At 38.6% G+C, this 25,642-nt stretch overlaps 1 protein-coding gene across 1 annotated transcript; it reads right to left on the bottom strand.

Annotated features, from left to right (window-relative positions):
* Positions 1-6,920: 6,920 nt before the first annotated feature.
* Positions 6,921-23,896, bottom strand: LOC140226339 (b(0,+)-type amino acid transporter 1-like). Its single transcript, XM_072306830.1, has 11 exons — positions 23,003-23,896; positions 22,301-22,546; positions 17,284-17,409; positions 15,657-15,762; positions 15,190-15,234; positions 14,293-14,416; positions 12,883-12,986; positions 11,325-11,421; positions 9,462-9,611; positions 7,794-7,962; positions 6,921-7,087 (listed from the first exon to the last, which is right to left on the bottom strand). Exons 1-11 carry the CDS (start codon positions 23,220-23,222, stop codon positions 6,999-7,001), a joined length of 1,476 nt encoding a protein of 491 aa, XP_072162931.1. The 5' UTR covers positions 23,223-23,896; the 3' UTR covers positions 6,921-6,998.
* Between the last annotated feature and the right edge of the window lie 1,746 nt (positions 23,897-25,642).

Here is a 25,642-nt window from a genome sequence, read left to right on the forward strand (position 1 = left end):
CAGTTCAGAGCATTTTTTTTCCTTTTTGTTTTTTCTTTTTACTTTTTTTTTGGGGGGGGTTGGATTTTACCGGCAATCTCTCTGGCACGAGTATTTACCACTGAGCTAAAATGGTACCCCTCATTCAACAGACATCTTCCCATTCAGAGTAAGGGAGAGAAAAAGAAAGCAAAATAACGAGAAATATCGCTATGGTGATTGGTATTCCTGCAATTAGTCGCATTGTATGGCTCTCCAGATAGGTTCATACTACGTCTTGACATGACAGCTCCACATGATTGCTATGAATAAATTGAAATGACATGTTTGAAAGTTTGGAACAACAACGTGTTGAAAAGCAACACGTAATGTGTTGACAGTTTGTAACATTTCTTTAACCAGTTTTCAATAGGATGGATACATTGATTCAGAGAGCAAGTATTTGGAAATTTGGCAATCAGGCAATACATGCATACCAGAATTAAGGTTCATGAAGATACCTTAAGTCATTCCCGAGTCATTTAAAGATGAAAATGGAATTTTCGCTTGACCAGCTGTTGACCTTTGGCCTTTAACCGTTGACCCAACACTTACACTAACTCTCTGCCTGGTAATATGCCTACATGTATTCATTTTCAGAAAATATATCAACACATAGCATAAGGGGGAAATAGTTATAGTGATATTTAAAGGAGACTTGAATGCACCTAACATTTTACTAGTCTGAGCTTGGTTGCGGTAGATATTATCTTCCTTGATGTTAACGATTTACTCATTTTGGGTAAACTTAGTTTCAGCCATTCCAATTCTTCTCCGAATTTCGGCACCATTCTTCCCATCTTCATAAACATTTTGTCCTAAATATGTGAATTCACTGACTTGTTCCAGGAGATTGTTGCTGATAGAGATGTTTACCCTTGGTATTTCCACCTTTCGAGATAGTATACCATCGTTTTGGTCTTTTTCACACTCATGTCCAAGCCAAATGCCTTACTTTGGCGGTATATGACATCAACAATCAGTATACTCTAGATCATCTGAATGTCACAAAACCTTGATGAAAGACATTAAATCAAGAAAACTCAAATATTTTGGCCATGTTAAAAGACATCAGAACACCAAAAAAAAAAAGTGTACTAGAAGAAGGGATTGCAGAAGGCAGGAGATGCAGAGGACGCCAGCGCAGTGTGTGGTGTAACAACATAAAGGAGTGGACAGGAAAGAGTGTGGCCGCATGTAGTAAGGCGGCCATGAACAGAACAGAGTGGAGGTCCATTATAGTCGCCAACCTTGGGACTGAAGACGGCACTTAAGAAGAAGATATTATTTAAAGAATAATTCGAAACTTTTAATATGTAATCATTCAACCTTGCCCTTTGACATTTACATGTTCAACCCCTCCCCCCCCAAAAAAAAAAGTTGATAGGCACAACTTTGTTCATCCATACATACACATGTCACATTCATAAGTTAAAGGGATCGTATGCTTTTGGTTGAGACCTAATTTCAGGTTTCTAACATTTTTGGCGAGGTAATGAGAACCCTCTTATGAAATTTGAAAGAGCATTTAATTCCATGAGGAATCCAACGTTTATTTGATGAAAATTGGTTTTGAAATGGATGAGATATCCAAAGCAGAGCGATTCAAGTGTGGACCCACCTTTTATTACGATCGCTTTGTTTTACGCTTTTTTATGTTTCAGTCGTTCCAAATCCGATTTTTATCAAATAAACTTTGAATTCCTCCTATTGATATGGTATGCTCTGTACTATTTCATAAGTGTGTTCTTGGTATCTCGCAAAAAGTTAAAAGCCCAATCCTCATCTCCACCAACACTGTACCATTCCTTTAAGTTGTCGACAAAGTCGATTACGGGCGGAGGATGGATGGAAGGACAAACCCAAAACATAATGCCTCCGGCGACACATCATGGTGGAGACATAAAATGTTAACTGGCAAAATACACGCGCACACACACACACACACATCCATTAACATAACACATTATAAAAAATATGCATCCAACATCAAATTTTCGCTCTCTCCTCTATCTCTCTGAACATACAATTTTATTCATTTCTACTATTTATGGACACACATCAATAAATTGTCTTACTATGTTTACACTTTGTACATATATTAAGTGTGAGTGTGTGTGTGCGTGTGTGTGAGTGTGTGTGTGTGTGATTTTAGGACTATTAACGACATGCTTATATCACGACGTCGTGCAGACAAAAATCCACTCATATTTGAAACTTCCACTTTCAATTCATAACTCTTCTTTCAACATTTTGCAATTCTACTTTACAGACTCATACTAACACGTGTCAATGAACACAATTCAACAGACAGAACTGTTGCAAAGGCAAAGAATATCTCTTTAATGCCCTTCGTAACATATTTCACCACAATTATAATACATCTCAGAAAATATATAAGGTGATAATCCATCTGTATTTAACACATTCACACAGAATAAAACGAAGATGTTATTGCTTTACATAATTATATTCATCCTTTGAATAATACATCAATTTCACGTGTTTAATAATGGAAAGTGCACACTACTATCTACATGAGACATAATGCTGTCATCCATCCCTTGGTGGAAACATTAAGAGGTAAGGTTAAAGACCAGACGCACAAAGTGTGCGTTTCATTTGTACATACTCTGCATCTGCTCTACCACTGTAAAGTGATCATACTTTCGTGATCTCTGTTTTATTCCTCTTCTTCAAAATAGACTGTACCTCGTATAGCTACCGACGTCTTTGCAATGTGGTCTTTAGCAAATTGTCATTTTTTAACATGATTATAGACATGAACATGTGCAATAGGAAAAAAAAAAGAAAATATTTTAAGGATATCGCAAATATTGCAAATTTGAAGGGAGACAGAAAAAACACATTAGTTATGCATGTACACAATATACACACTGACACACACAAACAGTCACTACGTTTACCCCTCAAAATTGGCTCATAGCCCGATTGACTTGGATAATAAATGCATTGGTAATGACGTGAAACACTGTGTATTCACGTAACTATACTCGAACACTTTTGCAAAATGATGTTGCCTCTAGCATGGCATCAGACACGGATTGATATTTCCCATGAACGATAATACCTCTTCTCTTTTTTTTCACAGAACCGTTCAAAATTTCAGTAAATTGTGATTGAATACGAATCATAATTATCGTACGCGGCGACTTTTCAAGGAAAACACAAATTCAATTTCAGAAGTCAACAAGACATATCATACTCACGATGACAACCGGAGTGATATTGAAAATGGTGATTGGATTTCTCTCCGTGTATCATTTTTTTTTCCAAAAAAGTTTCAGTTTAGAACATTGCCGAAACGGGTGTGGATAAGACTCGGAATGACAACGATAAAAACATTTCAGATTGTCTCTCACCACCACTATATATACCGGCACACATTAAGCAACAATGATTCATTCATGATATAATGACAGACTTATGCTGTTATTGTGACGCATTCGTATCTACATTAATATCTAACGTCCACACGCATTCAGGGTACGGGGATTTTTAGCATCTTTTTCAAGATACTGCATGATAATCAATAAAAAAAAGAAAAAAAAAGTCAACGGGATGCTAGCGCAAAATGAACCCTTGGAAGCATTATTTTATCTCAGATTCAATATAGCACTTCTCCAATGTCAAATTATTAATATGTCTTTCAAACGATGACAATTACATTCAAGGAGACGATGAGAAGAAAAAACGAAATAATGTTCCAGCATATTGATGGTGATTTTGACAGGGAAAAAAAAAAAGCTTTAGGAATAGATTAAAAAATAACGGCGAAAGAAGAAATACATAAGGAATGTTTTCAGCCGGTACTGCCGAGATACAGCTAAAGAGCAGGTTCCGCGAATCTAACGTACGGGCGATCATTGTCCACACAAGTAACGTCCAAAACGCTCACAAAACGCCCAAAGGATAGCATGGGTATAGCAAATCTCATGGAGCTCAGACATCATTCTTCATGCTGATCGAAAGTCGTCACTAGAGCCAAGGTCGGATCCAATAACACTCACAAGCACTAGACCGTGCAGCTAAAAGAAATACCGCATCCGGTTTCACTGATTAGATGATATGTATAACTCTTTAGATATGGATGATATTAATCAGATGTGTACTGTACACTTCGAACATTTTACTTACTAAATGAGCTTTTTTTTTTTCTATCAAATATGTACCTCTTCAAAGGGTGAGTTTGAATATTTGCTAAGTAGCAAACTGGATTGATGGATCGATGCAGATGATCTACATTACGAAAGTGGACAGGAAAGACATTCTTCGCCAATATTTGATAGAAGATACAAATGCACAGACATGATTATAGATCAAGGTACTTCCACATATCTCATTCAGCTTTGACAATTCTGAATATGAATATCATAATGTTGCAATGACACCCAGCACAACAACAACAACAACAACAACAACATCCGAGACATCTTTACAAACATTTCATAGACATCATTTCTTTGTGCACAGGTTTTCACATAAGTTCTTTAGAATCTTGCATAAATTTACATATAAATCTTGATTAACTTTATTTTCCATACTGCGCATTTCACTACCTCGACAACACGAGACCCCCTAAAATTATGATTCTTCGTTGTTGGTTTTGTTTAATATTTCACCAGAAAAATACTTTGCACAGCAATGTAGGAACCTATAAACAGAGAAGGGAATACTCGTAATGATGATAAAAAGAAAACACACACACACTACACACAAAACACACAGGCCCATCACGAAGGAACAAAACTTAGATATAATCAAATCTATTGCTAAAAGAAGGCAAGTTAAGAGTTCAGACTTGCAAAGAAGAGAAGTGCCGTTATATTTCGGCCTTCAAGCCCACATCTTATAAAAATAAAATAGTATGCTAAGGGAACAAAAACGAGTAAGAAGCTAGACTAGTTACCACAAAAACGAATATTTCGAGCAAGTCAAATACCCTGTTTACATCTGATATGTAATGATACAATGATATCGTCATTGGGCAAACGCACGTTCGTCCATCACATTGTGTTCTAGGTTTAGCATCAAAAACAGCGGCAGCAGCAACAGCAACAACAACAACACATACTATGCAGACATAGGTACACACAAACACGCGGAATCAGGCAATAACAGAACGGTTTTGGTTCGCCCCGGATGATTTTAGGATGTCGGCCCTGTACAACGACTATGCAGTAATACGATGCCATACCAATTCAACAAACGGACTGAACTGGACGGTATGTTCATTGGTCAGTCGTGGTGCCTTATCAGTATTGCCACAATGTCACTTGCAAGGAAAGTTCCCGGATGTGCAAACTGAACCCCACAGAGGCCATTATTGTGCTGTAGTGTTATTCCATTTCCACATATCAGCTGTGAGGATGCTCGACTTTGCATTCCACTTCACACAGCGACTTGGCAACTACGGTGAAGAGTTCCCCCGCCGACACGTTCACCTCTGACGTATTGCAGTCACGCCCATGCAGTATTACAACACACCATCTTCAGTAAATGAGTTGCGTCTTACATCAGATGTGCGCATCTACACCTGACATGCTTTAGAGTCATCTGGGACGGGCATCACTTGCCAAAGACGCCATTATTATGTTGTTCTGTGTCTTAGCATATGAACGGTGAAAGCTCTTTCCAACGGGTAACCATCGTCCATAAGACATGCGCATTCTCGAAATGTTCCAATGATATCATGATGCGCTGGCGATGAGTTTTATGGTTGTGCGGAGTTGACTTCGTTGTTTAGTTTACTGGAATCAGTAGGTGAGGTACTTTTTCTGATCGATTGTTTCGAGTTATTCTCATTCTCTTTTTAGTCTCCTTATCACCAATGCAAGAATAAAAGCCCTGTGTGACTGTAGATATCTCGGAGGAAGGAGGCAGTATCTTCGTCCAAACGATCCTCTAAGATAGACAGCATACATCAGAAGGAGCTTGTTCCATTCTATAAACTAAAACAAGTTCCCTTCCAACTTGTCCGATCTATACATGTACGCGTTTCCATTTCGTTACACATTGTTCTTTCCTCTGACCTATACACACAGCAAGCATTTCTTACTATTCGTCCCTCGTATAGGCTAACCCTCCAGGCACACTCTCGCGGGAATAATTATATCCGTTATTATTGACCTTTGCGTCTTGGGATGGTCAAAACGGCCATCCGTCTCTCAGACGGACGGACATATTGCAAGATAAAGACAGACATGAAGTTACAATGTACAAACTGAACTCTCGATTAGAGAGGCACAGAATTCCTCTACAGCAACTCTGAAAATCAATGACGATATCAACATTATGGAAGCGCTTGGGAGAATGGAATGCACAAACACAAGCAAAATAATAAATTGCGCGGTCACGTGACCTATCAACACACGAGTCACTTTCCAATCTCTTCATGGTATTTCGTCTTCTACCATATCTCGAAGAGATTTGTGAATCCGAGGGTTTTTGATGAATGAACACAGACGTGGAGGGAAGATCAAATGTTTTTGTTCACCATCAAATCCACTGGGGTGGGAGACTGCAGCGTGAGTCAGAGCTCTTCCTCTTACCACAAGTCGCAGTGCTGGATTTGCCAAACAAAACCGATATGATAAACTCTTCACCCTTACGTTTCCATCTCCACAAGTAGGTAGGCGAATAATTCACAAGTCTTCTCAGCAGGCATCTTTCCACCATCTGCGCCACATGCACACGTCAACAGCTGCATCCGAAGCTGACGGGATGATGCGCTCCTGGACCCCTGTTCCTTCTCAGAGGTGATACCATTGCCCTTCATGAGGGACGTGGTAGTGATTGCGATGGTACGGATTAGGAGGAGCACGAAGATATCGAAGAAGATTATCATGGTAAAGATGATGATGGCGACGATGATGGCGACGATGATGGCGATGATGATGAGGAGGAGGAGGTGAGGATGGTGATGATTTTCACACATGAAGTGATCCATGTCGGTGATCCTATAACTGAATCTTCTCCTCCTCTGCATTTTTGTTGTAGGAGGTGGGGACTACGAGAAGGAGCACCTGGAAGAACCGTGTGATGGGATCTGGGAAAGTAGAGGGAGAAGAAGACAACCAAACTATCGATCATCATCAAAGACGTACTTTGAGAGATATGTGTTGAGTTCGCTCCTATCAATTTGCCTCTTATACGAGGCCACCTGTACCTCCCCTTTCAAAAGACGGAGAGAGTGAGAAAAACCGAGTCTTGTTTAAAGGCATTCAAGGAAAAACGAGTCTTGTTTAAGAGTGTTCAAGGAAATCTAGTCTTGTCTAAGGGCATTCCAGCTGCTGCGAGCAAAATCAGGAATTTCGGTCCGTTGAGAACGAGCTGAATTTGTTGTATTAAACACGCGTTTCTCATAGGCACCTGCACAAGCATACTGATCGGGAATGATCTTCAACAGGTTGAGATTGGTAGTATCTGGCTTCATACATCGATCCGCAGTACAGCACCCCTCATGATTTGTTTAAGATAAATGGAAACTACTACTACAGATATCTGGCACTATACTGAAAGAAACACAACAGTTTGTGCTGGTTGGTAAAACATTGTTTCAATCATTTCAATGAATCAGATGAAATAACAACAGAAAAAAATCTTTTAGCATAACGTCCACATCCTTATTATAAGCTCCAGTTGTTCGGAAGCTATGATTGCTCTTAATTCACTATATTTTTCGCGAGAACTCTTTTCTTTGCGTAGGGATAAATCAAATGAGGGAAAGGAAGGAGAAATGGGTATATACTTACTCATGCACCTCAAGGAGACCTTGTGCCGGACTAAGACGAAGTAGACGACTACACCGGAGAGAATAAAGAGAAAGGCGTAGAGGAACTCGAACACTGGGTCGCTGACGATGGGAGCGAGGATGAGATACAGCGATGCGATGAAGACAAGAATGGGGACGAAGATAGGAACCTGAATAAAGGAAGAACGAGGGCACGTTATGATACTAGTATCACTAAGGCTTATACAGTGGAATCCTGTTATAATGAAGTCCTCGGGATTTTTTTCGGGAAATATTCTTTCGTTATATCAAAATTTCGTTACAACCGAACAAATATCATAAACAATATAGCTACATAGAATCGATAATGTTGCAGCCTGATTTTCTACTTCGCTTCAACGAATTTCGTTATAACCGTGTTCGTTACAACGGGAGTGCACTGTACCCTCATTCCACAGAGATTTCTTCTCATCGGTCACGAGTCGGAAGCAAAGTTGCTTCAGGCAACCCACCGGAGCGTATCGCATCACAGTCTGATGAATCCGACTTGTGTTAGTCGACTATCAGGTGAGTCAATGTCAGACATATCGTGCGTGATTCTCATCGGTGATCTTGCCTCATCGGATCACGCCCGGCGCGAGTCCGACACTGACCCGAGTGGTCGACCAACTCGGGTCGAATTTATCAGACTGCCATCCGATACATTTCGGTGGGTGGCCTGCAGCAACACACTTGGCTTCAGACTAGTGCGACTACTCCGACTACGATTGCGGGTGCAGACGAAAATCAACATTCATGGGAATTTCAACTGCTCAATCAAGTACAATTTGTTTGCTTTGGCGTAGAGCGAGGATTTTGAAAGAGTGTGAACCTTGCTATAATCGTTCGACGTATGATAATCTACCCCAAATCATTATTATTATCGTTTCCCTTTTTACGTTCTGTTGTAGCGTATAAGCCCATGATCATAAGGGTGGGGAAGTTGGTGTTTTTTTTTTTTTTTTTTTTTTTTTTTATACTAGTTTGGTGCGCACGCATTACGACGCTGAAAGAACAATGTAGGCCTATGTGTCGTTTAGGTGTTCATAATGGGTGTTTGTCTATATCATACCTGTATTTTGGTATGATTGTGTGTATAATTTCTTTTATGACCACTTTATGTGTATGTGTGTATGTAGACAAATCTGGAATCCTATATCTATCGATGTCAAATTTAATGATACAGTAAATGTTTTAAAAAAAAAGGATATATATTGATTGCGAAGTATTCCCAAACTGATAAGCAATTCCATTCAATACTGAATTCGTATGATATTATCATAACAAAAGCGTGCTTAATATTGATGAAAACATCTTGCGTTGTAAAATACATATGTGCGTGACGTTCGCTTGGGTATGTACCAATATGTTTAATTTGTAGTAACGCCACATTGCCTTCTCGTTAACTCTTTTTTTTTCACGTGTATAACTTTGCATTATCTGCCCCATTGTTATACATCAAGTCATTTTGTTCCATTTTTGTTCCATTTTTAAAATCTTTTTCATATCCAGCTGCGCGTGTATCTGTTGATAATAAGAGTGTCCTCACATTTCTATTGTAGGCATGTTTCATTGAGTGAAAATGATAAATTAATGGATGAATAATTGTGTAGTGCGTGTGTCATTATTTACATTTGTAGTTAATACAAACCTTAATGGGTCGTTCCCAATCCTTGTGTGTATAGCGCATGAGTAGTAGGGAGAACACGGTAAGACCGTAGAAGAGCCACACAGCGAAGCTGAAGTAGTTGAGGAGCGAGTCGAAGTTTCCAATGGCTATCAGGGTAGCTGCGATTATAGACTGTAATTAGGACGGAATTAAATTCAATTAAATTGAATTGAATTGAATTGAATTGAATTGAATTGAATTGAATTGAATTGAATTGAATTGAATTAAATTAAATTAGATTAAATTGAATTAAATGTTTTATTGTCCACAATTGCGAATGTGGAAATGTGCCTTCCACCCCAGTGTTACATGCAAGAGATACAAACAAATAGCAATTTGTTCAAAGACAAGATATGCGTCACAGATTACAAATAACATGAAACAAAAATGTTTTACAACATACCTCTTCATTTCATTAGTATTTCAGTCTAATTAGTTACGATATACAGTTTGATGTACCGAATTGTTAATTATTAGTCATTTTGTTCATATATGTGATCTGTTTGTTATTCTTGTCGTGTAATGCTCTGTTATCTTGCCAGTGGAGAAAGATTTTCTGTATTTTTTAAATGAGACAATAAATGATTGAATTGAATTGAATTGAATTGAATTGTTACAGAAATAGAAATAATTACCGTTATATTAATAATACATCTGACATATGCCTCATTCAATCCAAAAACTTAAATTAATTTCATAGTCATAATTATCACACATTCAACTTTCAAACAAATCTTTCATTTCCAATCAACACCTCTATCGTCTACATTATCATCTTTCATTTTCAACTCATCATTCATCTTTGCATGCATCATTATCTTCTCTATCATTTTTTTTTATTTCAACTTAATTCAAACAGTACAAAAATATCCTCATACGGGAAAACGGAAGGAAACAATATCATTCAACTTTCCCTATTTCCATGTACGACATGTATTTGATAGTTATTATGTCTACCATATTAGTGCGATACGCATAAATCTACCCATGTTGATAGTGTATCACAGGTGTATACATTTTGTGTATACACTTGTTATACAAAAGCATAATTCATGACAATTATAAGATACAAACATAATTTAGGTTTATGGATAAGTATGATGCGCTTACCACTGGGCATGAATAATGAACATGTTATATTCATTCGTGCAATGCGCACTCATGCATAATCATGTTACAACAGTATAATAATGTCCTTAAAGTATTATCTGCATATGTGTGATGTACTTAAAATAACTTAACATTAATGTATCTCTGTAACTCATGCAAATGTTCAGCAGACCTCCATCTTTGAACAAGTCAAAAAGAAAATAAGGACCAATCACACACAAAGCAATGAGTTTTCAAAGTTTTGTCATCATTTTGAGGCTGAGTTAAATATCTTCCAATTAAGCCAATGGAAGTATGTTGTATGTTGTATTTAAGTTTGACGAATGCTCAACTTGCATTAGATATTCATGGCACTGAGCACAATATCTGATTTTGGTCAAAGAATATTGAAAATCTTGAATGTTTCCTGACTTTTAAAACTCCTACCAAGGACATTATGATACACAAGTTCGTTTTGATTCTTGCTTAATTTGATAAAGGTCATCTTCTTTAACCGCAAGCTGCTTGTAAAGTTAACGCACTTTGTGATTCTTTTGTTTTTGTTTGTTAGGTTGGTTGGTTGGTGTTTGGTTTGTTTGTTTGTTTTGTTGTAGCTGTTGTTGTTTTGTCTACCTGACAGTTACAATGAAAGGAAATGAAAAACAAGCAAGCAGCCATATTCCTCGGCCTGCTCAGTGAGGCGTATACCGTATGATATTGTCCAAGCGAAACTCTATTCACACATCCAAAACTTACTACAGACATGATGGCGGGTTGCGGAGTACATCGCTTGGCATGGACCATGCCCAATATTTGAAGCATATGACCTTCTCTTGCAGCGACAAAGGGCAGCCTAGGGAAAGACAAAGAGAGAGAAAAAAATGTTTAGGTCAGAAGTGATTTAGAGATTTATGAAGATTTAAGAAAGATTTAAGAAGAAGAGATTTAAGAAGAAGAGAAAGAGTGTGTAGGAGAGGGATTTGAGGGAAAATAGAGCTGAGAGAATGAAATAAAATCGCATTGAATGGCTGGCTGCATCTTACAGAGTCCTCATAAAGAGTTCGATACCTCTTTATAAAGTACCGCTGAGTATAGGGCTCGCCTTGACACTTCCAAGACCTGGAGCCGCGGCTGAGAATTCTATGAAACCACTCTCTTTCTCAATGGCTATTGCACCTTACCCAGATATTAATTGATCGTAATAATTATGGATAATCTTACTTTTTTTTTTTTGGTGTATCAGATGTAACATTAATGTAACATTACATTGATGATGCAATTCTAAAATATTTGTGTGTAAGAATTTACTCACACAAACACACACACACACGCGCGCACACATACACACACTCACACATACAAAATACATACCATCCTTACACTATACCTCATATTTCTCTCAAATGCTATTGCACACACAGACATCTCAACATGTATATAAATTTTCATACTTTAAACTCATGTGTTGTAATTAAAGATTATATTATATTGTTTTTTCTTTAAACGAAAACATTATTTGAGTAATTATTGAAAGTTTTCTTTTTGTGTTTTTATATAATACAGAATATTTTGGTTAAACTTGATTTACAAGTTGTATATTATCCATATTTGGTTTATTTCATATGCCATCCTTATGTATACATTGGGCAAGCAAAATTATATGTTATGTAATATGTATTTTGGAATTATGATGAATTTGTCAATTTGTAATATGTAATTGTATTTTTTTTTTCTTTTTGTTCATTATGTGGACTATATGTAAAAAAAAAAAAAACAGTGAAAAGGGAATTTCCTTTATGGACAATAAAGCAATTCATTCATTCATTCATCTGTGAGATTGCACCTATTGCTAGGTACTTAATGCAAAAAGGTGTACATGTACCAAAATAATATAGTTTAGACTTCAGGACAATGCACTATTATACAGGGCATTGCATACATAATGTATTGCCATACCTGTCCTTTGAACTTTTACACGCTTTTAGTTAATACTCAGGAGTCATGTTTATAATGGTATGGTGTTTTTTTTTTTCTTCTTCTTCGTATGACATGATAATGCTGACTTGACGGTATTTGCTGATAATGCCAGTCACCTATGGGGTCAAAAAAGGAGGGGCATCATTCATCCGTTTTGTTGTGTGGGAATGTTGGGGACCACATGAGCGGGTATGCAACGCGGTCTCATCCACTAACTTTCAAACACATAATGATTGACAGAGGACAGGTTATGCGACTTCTTGTATTGTACCAAGAGTAACGCAAGTCTGATGTAGAGTGTGAGCTTGTCGAGTGTATACCGCAATATTCATTTTACCTGCCCGCTGTAAATAGACTGGCGTTCGCTGCTCCAAAAGTGGACATGCACACACCCAACGGCACAATCCAGGCGAAAACACCCATAGTCCTTTGGGCAAATGTCTAAAGGGGAAAAATAACAAAAACAAATTCTCGCGTTAAAGGCATAATTTACCATTTGCAGATGAAAGCATTAGTGCTTTAAAATAGTTCTGAAATGTGAGTTAGGGATAGAAACAACCACTGTCAAAATTTGAATTCGTATAATCGATGTTAAGTGCTGTTAAATACACAAAATGTGAACAATAGCTATAATAAAAATGTTTCCAGACTAAACCGTATACAGTTACGGTTTGCTTAGAAAAACCCTGATATCTCCTTATATTTTAGGTTTTATTGCAAATATTTCATATGGTAGGATGTTTTATGATACAACAGACATACACATATACATCAAATGTGATATCTTGAACATTTTTGAAATCACTGCTCCCAAAGGTAAACTGGACCTTTAACTATCAGTTTAAACATTCCTTAGTACCACAAATTTCATAACAGAATACCGGTAGGCAAATTAACCATGTGTGAATAATATACCCATGACACAAAATACACATAATACCTCTAAGTAATGAAAGTGGTCACAAGGTATAATCAAGAATTCTCTGACATATGGACAGACTACATTTTCTTTCCCCGTTTTCCATTTATTTTCCCCCTTATGTCCAGAGTCAAAGTCATTATGTTGCTCTTGTGTAGCATGTACTCTATAGGGTTGCTTTATTTGGAAAAAACAAATGCAATCAAAATTCCCAGCCGGCAAGTATAATAATTAATTTTGTTCTGGTGATCAAAGACTCTGACTTGCACCTAGCATCAATATCATCAAATATTTTATTTGAGTGAAGGAGAGGAGACCATATCAGTGCTATCAAACAATGATGCAATGAATATGTTGAAGTTATCTTTGTGTGTACAGTTCTGGTCGAGGCGAGGGTTTAGCTTTTAACATTTTGCGAGATATTCAGAAACCACTCTATGAGATGTCAAAGCGCATGCAATTCTAAGGGGTATTAAAAGTTTATTTAATGAAAATCGGTTTTGAAGTGGCCTAGATATCCACAAACGAGGTGAAACAATGAGATCCTAATAAAGTTGTGGCCTGTAGTCTTTTATTATTATCACTTTTTTGGATATCTTAGCCGTTAGAAAACCAATTTTCATCAAATAAACGTTGAATCCTTCTTAAAATTACATGCTGTTTCATATTTCATAAGAGGTTTCTCATTATCACACTTAGGAATGTGAAAAACATGAATCCCCACCTCAACCAGTACTGTACAGCCCCTTATGTGTCCAGCTATTAACCTAAAACAGCCTCGGCCACTCCCGATACTACGCCCTCTTGCGACAGAATTTGGGATCTTACCACCGCGACGGCTTTCGATGCCAGCATTTCCGCTGGTGTGATGACAGTGAAGTATGATATATTAACCATCAGGTAGATCACGGTGACGAAGGGGATACCAACGATCAGTGAAAGTGGAAGATTCCTGGAATGAAGAATCACATATTGGTTCGATCTGGCGTTACTTGAGTTAGTTCTTTGTGAGGTCACCAGCAACCGTGCAGATACTACATACCGCAAAATACGGTAATGATTATTGATACATCATGTCATAACGAATTGTCATGAATTTTGAGCCCCCCCCCCCCCAGCTGGTATCATAATTGAGCAAAACAAACAAACAAACAAACAAACAAATACACAAAAAAGCAACAGAAAGTGGATGGGGTAGATATACGTTGCCATGAATGAAGTATCCTCTTATTATACTCACATTAATCTCAATATCTACCATTCCCTGCCTCGGCACTAGCCTTTGCAATTATGATACAGGAATTACATAACTATAAAAGACACAAAAGCTGTGCAAATACGTAGTTTTACCATTTTTGGGCAAGTACCCCTGAACCCTTTTCCAAATCCTAACCCTAACCCAACTCTTACCCTACCTTAATCTAACCCTAATTTTAATCTGTACTCTAACCCTAAACCTAACCCTAATATTTACACTAACCTTATCACTAACCAGTATTTGGGGGGTAATTGTCCTCGGGGGCTAATTGCACTGATAAACGTTAGGTCCTACATTACATGCATATATGACTATCATAATTTATTATAATCATAATCATAATTATGATACAACTACAAACGTGACCGAAATTACAAAGAAGGACTATAGACAGCGGCAGGCAAGCAGTCGACGACACACACATGTGACAGACAATACTCCAAGTTATTTTCACATTATTTTCTCACCTTCGAGGATTTTCTAATTCTTCTGTCAGGGCATTGAGAAAACTCCTGTGTACAAAGGGATAACAATAAAAGAGGTAGCACGGAATGACGATCAGTCATGAAAACGTATAATGCAAACTGTACACAACTTAAACAGTGCATGTACTGTAAATGCACTCCACACAAATGGCGAATTAAAAGTACACCTCTCAATCATACAAGCCCATGCCTTACCACAATGTCCACATTCATGTTTGATAATGACTATGTGGGACTATCGTGTCGATTGGAATGAACAGAATTGACTACTCGATCTTAACGAATTTATTCTCATTTCTTTCAAGAAATCATTCAGACTTTCTTTTTCATTAAAAAGAAACAACTGCCTGTTCGTCAAAACGTTGATACAATGTCTAGTTGCTTCCTATCAATAAACATTCACAGATTTATTGAAGATCAAAATAATTGTCTCAAAAATCTTAGCATACCATCCCTCATAGGCCCACAGTCCCTGGTAGAAGGCGAGGGCGTACGAAAAGACCTCCGGCGTGCTGTCCTTGAAAGATTCCTTGGGGTTCAAGAATTCAGTTTTACCTGAAAGAATAATATAGTAATCATAAGGTGAATAATGATAGTCATATAGTGAATGAAAATGGCCCCAAATCACATCATCTTTCAAAGGATCGAAACAACATTCCAAACTCTGCCAGTGGCAATAATAATTTTCATGAAAGTAAAACAGAATGTAAGTTATTATACCAATAACAATGATTGTAGTAATGACATTACTATTAATATCAAATTGCTATTGTCAATTACTAATGATTATGGCGAAGATGATAATACATATTATACTGATATGAAAAACAGTAATAACAGTATATGACAGCAAAAAGGAACCATTCATTGCATTAAAACTTGGACCTCCTCCAGACGTTAATGTAGCAAAGGTGATTGCTTCCAGCACGCTTCTTAAGAAATACCCTCTTTTTTGTATGTTGATGAATACTGATATGAAGACGTAGTATAAATGCATGGTCACACCCATTCGAGGAGTGGGCTGGAGCATAAGGCGGCGGAGGAGGGGGGGGGGGGGGGGCTGGAGCTTTAAATGCTCATATTAGGGGCATGTCAAGTCCACTATTACTCTCCGCGTTTGTCTAAACGACATCTATTTTATCATTTTGTTATGCTTGAAATGGACTTCATTTTTTGGATGAATCAAACTAGTTAGCATTTTGATATTTACACTTCATATCAGTGTAATGCCGTGGACTCGGCTTGTAATTGAGAGAAAATTCGTATTGGCTCATTGTAACCCTGTTTAGCTTTGATAATGGAAAAGTAGGTGTACGTGTGTGTGTGTGTGTGTGTGTGTGTGTGTGTGTGTGTGTGTGTGTGTGTGTGTGTGTCTTTTTTTTCTGCCATTCTGAGCCATTGCCATCATTGCATTCATTTCGAGTGCTGTTAGAAATGGAGCCCGTTACGGTCTATTAGATGATCAATAGCGCGTGTAGCGTAAAGTTGGCAGATCTCGCAAGCATTCTTACTCGAGAAAATACAGGTGTGTCAATCGTGTGTGGTTGTGTATGGAACTCTGCAAGTGTGTACATTTGTGACCATTATTATATACGAGGTGTTACCATGGTGCTAGTATAGAGTAACTCCATGATGGTGTGACGGTGATGGTTATTATGTGAAGGTGTGTGTTGGTAGGTGTTCGAGTGAGGGAACTTTTGTGGTCTGGGTGGTAAACGCTCCATGAGGGAGCTAGTGCATTCTAGGTAGGACTATGATCTCAATATGGGGTAAAGTGATACCAGCAGGGATGTAGCACATGGTAGTCGTAACTAAAAAGAACTAACAACACTTTGATTCCCAAGACATGGTAGAATCACGGAGCTACAACACCACAGATGACACTGAAATGTGATACCAACTACACCAATTAAAGGAACATAATCTCCACCAACACAAGCACTGTTACACCAAGTTACAGACACTAGGCCATTACAGTGTACTATCTCCTAGATGACACCAACGTCAACACCTGTGATACGCCTACAATAAACATAGAGTATAAAACATAGGAACAGGATTAGGCTCGTCACTCACCACGCCCGATGTTGACGAACCCGATGGCGATGATGATGACACAAAGTAGTGTCTTGGCCACCGTGAATACGATCTGAAGTTGATTGGCAGCCTTGACGCTGTAACAGTTGATGAAAGTCAGCGTCACTGTGTCAGGGAAGAAGAAAAAACAAACAGATATTTCATCAATTACATTCAACTCGTTTAGAAGCAAATGTTTGAGAAACTTTCTCTGAGATTCGTCCATATATGCCCCAGTCACATATAAACACGGATGCTCTAGGATCTACAAGGTGATCCGGGGAGATCCGGGGAGATCCGGGGAGATCCGGGATTTTGGTATAACTGTACACACGGTATCAACACGGCAGCTACACGGATAAGGCCGGAAGAGCGCGGCGTCTACACGGACAAACATAGCATCTACACGGATCAACACGGCAGCTACACGGCAGCCACACGGACCACCCCGGATTGCTCTGCCAACACGGCATTCCCCGGATGACGCCGGATGTTTTTGACCTCCAAAAGTTGCCCTGTTGGCCTCCCGGTGTCAACACTGATTTCTCCCCGGATAAGATCAGTGGTCCGGTGTGATCCAGGATGTCTATGTGACTGGGGCATTAATCTCTTTAAGGAATACTCTCACTATTACTATCAATGCTGATAATTATGAAACATACATTCTCACATCTTACTGAACATGGTCACAAAGGCAGCAATCACGATTCCTTCATCCTAAGGGCACAACTGCTGCTGATATAGGGACTTGAAGCAGAGACCTTACGACCGAGTATCCGCGGTCTTATCCAATGAGAAAAAGCTCTTCATAGATGGTAATCAACTATCTTCACCTTCTTGAACCACACCGCAAGTCCAATTAATATTGGTTTTCATTGTAACCTCTGTTTCGACAGTGGATCCTACAAACCTGACAACGATCATTCCTACCCTAGTATTGCGCGGTTTTGTGAGGCACCCATTTACACACCGTGATTGTGCATGTGTACAAAATAAAATGTGTTGTTAAAACTTCAATTTCTTTCTGCACTCACCAGTGGAGGTTCGATCCCTAGAAATACATTGTTCATATAAGTTTAAAACACATCCGTTGTACACTATGACTACTAAGCTTGTAATAACGCGGTATGTTTTCCCCCTCCTGTCCCCTTTTTATTTATTTTCCCTTTAACTATCCTCCCTATATCACTACATGACATACTTTTGCTATTACAACTACTACTTCTAACTACGACGACTACTACTACGACGACGACGACAACGACTACTACTACTACTGCTACTACTACTACTACTACTACTACTACTACTACTACTACTATCACAGGACTACCACTTACTAATACTACCACTAATGATGACTATTACTACCATCATTCCCACTGCGGCTGCTTCTATTACTACTCCTACTACTATTCCCACTACTTCTATTACTTCTACTACTACTATACTTCTATTTTTCTTCGTCCTTTTATACTTATTTCTTTTTCTATGTTTCCATTCTCCTACTACTTCTAATTTTGTCAAACTTTTTAAACATGAATTAATGCTAATGCTATTTTTCTTTCCTTCTGTTCTTTTATCACGTTCATCTTTTTCTTGTTTGACGGAGGGTGGGTTTTGTTGTTTGGCTTTTATCAGCTTAATCGTTTTGTCCTACCAAGGTCTTAATTGCATTTAAATCGACAAGGAATATGTATACACAGTCACGCTTTTATGCTTTCTGGTATAATATGTATAATAGAGTTTGATTCAGTTGTGATCCCACGCTTAAAGGTCCAGTTTACCTTTGGGAACAGTGATTTCAAAAATTTTCAAGATATCATATTTGATGCATATGTGTAGGTCTGTTGTATCATAAAACATCGTACCATATGAAATATTTGCAGTAAAACCTAAAATATAAGGAGATATCAGGGTTTTTCTCAATAAACCGTAACTGTATACGGTTTAGGCCAAAAAAAAAAAAAAAAAAATTGTTGCATTGGCGTAACATGAGATTTTCAAATAGGGTCGGCCGGTCGGATTTTTTTTTTTTTTTTTTTTTTTTTTGCTACCTGCATTTTACGTGTAAAACTCGTGCTCAGCTCAGTAAACAGTTACAACTGCTGCACCGAATGTGCTGTGTTCATCTATTCTACAAATCATTTATGAGGCCGATATTACTGGAATTATACCCCTTCACAGAATTTAAAGATGTTGAAATCCCTATCCTGAATGTTTTCACTTCATATTTTACTATTTTGACTTAGATAAGATAGATGCAAATTGACCCATATGTACGATCTTTTCATCGCACACGGCGATCTCTATTACAGTCCCACATATACAGATTCGTGTAAGTTCTCCACACAAGAAATCTATGGCAAAACTGTGCACAATACATCGCAGTCTGAATGCTACGTATACACTGAATAAATCTTTGTAGAGTACATGTCCGTGTTGGAAACAGATGACGTACTGATCAAGGAAGGCTTATGCGAGGCGCTAGATCTCTCCCTCGTACATCCGATATCCCCAGAGCCGTTTCCACTTCCGGGTTTGTGCGATCGCGATCGCAATCAGCAAGATATTTGATATCGATAGCAAAAAAAAAATAAAAAAACATGGGGTCGGCGGAATTTTTAGGGTCGGGCGGGTTACGCCAATGCAACAATTTTTTTTTTTTTTTGGCCTTAGTCTGGGAAAAAATTTTATTATAACTATTGTTCACATTTTGTGTATTTAACAACACTTAACATCGATTATACGGATTCAAATTTTGACAGTGGTTGTTTCTATCCCTAACTCACATTTTAGAACTATTTTATAGCACTAATGCTTTCATCTGCAAATGGTAAATTATGCCTTTAAAGATCGGTGCAGAAAACCAAGAAGACATTCTGATGCCTAAGATAATTTGCAAAGGTAGGCTTTGAATGCAGTTCGTAATGGGATATAAATAGGAATAATAGATTTTTCATTTTTTTCTCTATCCAATCGTTTATCTATATCAATAAAAAGTCCAGCAAGCGTGTGTAATGGTGTTAAAATAAAGTCACAGTTCAAGTCTTAGGTCTGTGGGTATACTCTTGTAAACATTTGTGAGTATGAATGCTGTCATCTACAGTAAATGGTGAGGAATAAAAGTTTATCATGTTACTCTTTTTATTCAATATCTTGCAGAGCCCAGACAGATTCAAAGTGAAAAAGTTGGCGAAAAAATACCAAAAAAAAAAAAAAAATGAAACATAATTAAAACGTACTATATACGTTCGGCAAACATCTATAAAAACAAATAAACAAACAAACATCAAAACAACCGCTAATAGCTTCACTTGTGGCAGTCTTGAACACTTATTCTATAATCATGCATGGGTAATTGCATGAGCTGTAAATTTGGACAAACATGGCTGCTGTACTGTACAAAAGTGGTGAATATTTGCCAGCAGTTAGACACCGCTGGACCGACGCAATGGCTCATAAAGTCCATTTGATGGACAGAGTATATGGCTTTGCTTAAGGGCATTGTCTCTGCCGACAGGAGTCTCGAACCAGGAAACATTATTGATATAGTCCCTGGTCTTAACCACAGAACCACACTATGCAGCTATAAAGCCAACAGTGATTTCATGAGCCCCCATAGATCCTATGGATGAGCGCGCGGTGCGAGCACAACGGTCTAAGTGCTCGCCTTATTACCATCAAAATCACCATTGCTCATAATCAACAACAGCATCGTCACAACTCTACTGCAGCTTTAGCATGATCATCGCTATGTGCATGTAGCCACTGGATTATTTTCCGTCGTTGTTGTTTCTTTGTTTGCTTTTTTTTTTACTAGAACTATATGATTTATGTCTTGTTAGCATTGTGAATATGTTTTCACTCCACGGACTGGATTTTATTTCGCAGACCCGAGATATATTTCGGTTTTTGATAGCAGCAAATGACTGCATAAAAGCCTATCATCATTATGTTGACATACCCATGCTTGAAGGTCGTCTTGACAATTATGAATACACATCGCCTCAAGGTCACTATTCAGAGATAAAGATCCCAGTATTAAGTCAGGGCATTATAAACGTGGCACTATTTGACATCCACGTATGTTGCACTCCGCCGTGTGCTATATATAGGTAAATATGATCACGCATGTTGCACTCCATCGTGTGCTTAATAGCAAAGTAAATAATCATTATAATTGTATGGTGTACTTCGTCGTAGGCGATTGTTTATGGACGTGGCGCTTTTTAACAAAATGGTGGCTCAAAATAAATAACTGTCGAAAATTGCATAACGATATTCAAATGGAAGGAGCAAAAAAAAAAAAAAAAAAAAAAACCTCAAGCACAAGAAATCTTTTGCGCTTTATGATGCTCCTATTGTCAAACTTTTTGTTAAAAGAGAACATCAGGCAGGTCAGCCTCAGATTTTGGTCACTTGAGCGGCTTTTTTTTTTTTTACAATGCTTTGGTCATTTAACGTATGGTAAAATCCTGTCACTCACAATTTTCATGGTTTTTATATGAAAAATTGAATTTACATGTACGTTTATCAATGTCTTATTTTGTTTTCTTTATGACATTCAGCGTGTGTTGTCTAATCAAGTGTACAAATCTACTCTCCAAGGGCAAAAAAAACCCCCAAACAAACCCGATTATAATGATAGTTGTTACAAACACTAAAATAAATTATTCGATGTTTGCTCATATGGAAGAATCTGCTTGATTCTCCTAATATCACCTATCGTCTGAGAAGCTCTGGCAGTGGTACATAATGTTTTGTTTTGTTTTTTTTCTCTCTCTCTCTCATGTCATACAAGAGTCGCCGTTTAACGTCGAAATGATTATCTTATTTTCCATAAATTTCCTATTAAAGGCCTTTTTATGATTTATATCACCATCAATATATTGTATCCCTATTTTGAACCACAATCTAGGTGAAAGTTGATCTACGTCATGATTTGCACACACCAAAGACACTGATCATACACAACCTCTCTGATAGGTCAAAGGTCAACTACTCTGCGACTCACTCAGAGCTAGCATGCCGAAGATCTTGGCGACGCCGTCGTTCTCCGTACAGTCGCCCTGCGTGATGTACTCGGCCGTGTACGTGCCCATGATGAGACAGACGATGGCCACCGTGGCGGGCCGGATGATGAGGATGAAGGTCCAGCCAAACAAGAAAGCGGGCAGCTCGCCCAGGCTTTCCAAGAGGTAGGCGTACTCGCCACCCGACTTGGGGATCATCGTGCCCAGCTCGGCGTAGCAGAGCGATCCTGTTCAAGACAGAGGAAAGATCGAATGATAGGAAATAAACCAAAACAGTTTATACACGGTGAAGGTGATTCCAACACGTCTGCGTACAATTCTAAAGAAAACGTCAAGGATACCTATACTTCAAACACCACCTAAAATCTCATAATACCCTATCAGATTTATGAATAATCTATTGATACATCATAATAGTAACAGATCAATAGCTTGATTTTCGGATCAATTGCACCGTGATCAGAGAAATAGGTTTGTTTGTTTGTTTGGTTTTTTTTTGTCCTGAATAAACAACCGATGTCAGAATCGATCATACACATCCATGTATGTGTGACACTAATCACGAGAAAATAAGAGAGAGAGAGAGAGGGAGAGAGAGAGGGAGAGAGAGAGAGAGAGAAAGGGGGATATAGAAGGGCAGATAGGGAGTCAGAGCATATCTGTATATGCGATTAATTCCGTACCTCCAAGTCCAAGAAAGCCGCAAAGCAGCCAAATGATGAGACTCATCCCCACGCTCTCAGTCTCCCTAAGTATGCCGACCGGCGACACGAAGATGCCCGAACCGATCATCCCGCCGACCACGAAGGCGATGCCGCCCACGATGCCGACTTCGCGTTTGAGTTTGACATCACCGCTGGAGTGTTGGAAGTCAGTGCTGGAAGGCTTCGATTTCAGCGACATGGTTGCCGAACGCTACCGTCTACGTTTTCACACTTGTTCGAACGTTTTCTCGACTCTATTAGCGCCTTTTACGCTTAGGTTTATTATGGATTTTGTCTGACGAATGCCAATGCTGGCTGTTTCAAGCAGCAATATTGTTAATTTGCTTAAAGTTCTGCAATGTTATTATAGTTCTCTTCAGCTGTGATATTGATTTTTTCCAAGTGAATACATCTAACGTGAATACACACGGTTTGGTAATTTGGTTAAAGAGTTAAACTTTCAAAAGTAAGTCAAGATCCCTCCAATACTGAAACTTTCAAAGACTTTTTTTTTTCACTACGAAATGATAAAAGATTGCCCAAATCTATCACAGAATTACTGTATCGGTATCTCGACCCAGCGTCGTTTTGGAATTGTGTACCGGGCAAAACAGGAAATTTAACCAATCCGAAATTTTATTTCTCAGCGGACAAACATTTCTCGTTCTCCAACTTTGCACGAAATTGATAACGCGGTTAATTACTGTGTAGTGACGTGAAGCGACGCGTGTTTGTGTGGAGGTTTGGCTAGCCCTCCGACAATTTGGGCTTTATCAGACACAGACAAACCACAACCCCGAGAGAATCCGTTTTGCCGTCAGTGCAATTTCTCAGGTTTACGCATCTTTACCGATATCCGTTTGTCGTCTTGTCTGTGACCTGTGATATGAAAAAAAAAGAGAGAATGAGAAAAAAGATTTAGGAAAATACGGAATAATGTACTCTTGACCTTTTCATCGTACCAATACTACAAATGAAGGTTCATTATAGAATATAATTCCCGGCTAGCCATGATGGCTATAACCCTATTTTTCATTTACGAAAACGATTGCTTACCTAATCTGAATTGGACCTTTTGGACTATACAACCAACCGATAAGACCGTGGTACAAATTGCTTGCCTCATGCAATGGAAATGAAGAACGACCAAGATAATCATCTTTGGATGCCTTTCTCCTTGTTTTTCTCTTTCACGAAGGGTGCATGACTAGCATGCAGAATGAAGTCAGTAGTTTTGGAATTACGATGCACACACAACAGAGGCTACAATTATGATGATGTTTTCAGTCAAATGGCACACGGCGTTGTTGTTTCCTTTTATTCAGAATGTGATCTATATTATGTGACGTAGTGTGTAAGAAAGATGCAAATAGATGAATGGATTCGCTGCAGCGATTCTCAACGATCATCTACATCATCTAGAGCCGTGCCGGGTAATAATTACAGTAATATCCAGCATGAAACATTTCAGGGTTTGGAAGTGAGCCCGTGTGTTTCGACGTAGATTACAGATGTAGTGGCAAACAACGCTCTTCAAAAGCATACGCAAAAGCAGTAAGTTAGGGGGGGGGGTTAACAAAAGAGAGAAGAAAGCGCGGGAAAAGGAGCAGGTCTCGCTGCTGTCATACGACAATGCGAACTTTGAAGGATTTGCAGCGCATTCCGGACGATCTTATAGGCTGCCCATGAATACTGTGATGGCATTCATTCGTATTGTTAGCACAGGGAATCTCAACCAAGAATCATTTCTACCGGCAGAAAATCTAATAAATGAAAAAGAAACGGAGGGCGCGCCGGCTCAGAATTAGTGCTTCCAACGTTGGTTCAAGTCTCGCATCTGAAAACAGCTATGCCGCAAATGAATATAAAAAATCCAAATGCTGATGAAAGAAGAGTTTGACCGGAGGAGGATTTAGGGGTCATCGTCAAAAAATGAGACGAGTCCTGGAATGCCGAGGGGATAAAAGCAGACGGATTACATATGAGTGAGAGAAAGAAAGAGAGAGAGAGAGAAAGAGAGACAAACGCACACCGATACACACAAACAGAAAGAAAAGAAAATGGGAGAAGAGGCGGCATTCATAATACCATTGTGAAGCGGAAGTCATTGACTCGGGAGCGTCCAATATACCTGAGGAGGTCATTCAACAATAGTACTATCGATGCGGGGTGTATAGCATCACTTCGCTTTGCTATGAGCAGGGAGGTGGAAGAAAAAGTTCCACCTCCCTGCTATGAGGGACGACTGTCGTGGCGCTTGATAGGAATTTTAACAGTAGCACCACCGTAACCATCATCCTTCAGTCGGTGTGGTCGAACAATGCCAAATGGAGGGGGCGGGCTTTGCCGATCGTACAATGGAAAAATCTCAAACTAAGGGGCGTTTGATCCGCCTTTTCTCTATCCCCCCCCCCCCTCACTCTCTCTCTCTCTCTCTCTCTCTCTTTCTTCTTCTTCTTCTTCTTCTTCTTCTTCCATGATTATCTCCTCCCTCGAAGGAAACATGCTAGCGTTTGTTAGGAACTTGTATTCTTCCTCGACAAAGTATGCTTTGGAATTTATAGCATATATTTAGCTTTCTCTTCCTATCTGTGTATGAATATACATGTACTTAGTTCT

This window comes from Diadema setosum, chromosome 3, assembly GCF_964275005.1.
Source record: "Diadema setosum chromosome 3, eeDiaSeto1, whole genome shotgun sequence".
NCBI classification, from domain to species: domain Eukaryota; kingdom Metazoa; phylum Echinodermata; class Echinoidea; order Diadematoida; family Diadematidae; genus Diadema; species Diadema setosum.

Excerpts from the sequence above, each read along its gene's own strand:
- LOC140226339 (XM_072306830.1), bottom strand. The coding sequence starts at position 23,222 with ATGTCGCTGAAATCGAAGCCTTCCAGCACTGACTTCCAACACTCCAGC. Across the intron at positions 17,410-22,300 it reads CTTCGGCATGCTAGCTCTGA|TGACGCTGACTTTCATCAAC; the intron begins GTGAGTCGCAGA and ends TCCCTGACACAG. Across the intron at positions 15,235-15,656 it reads CTGTGGGCCTATGAGGGATG|GAGTTTTCTCAATGCCCTGA; the intron begins GTATGCTAAGAT and ends CTTTGTACACAG.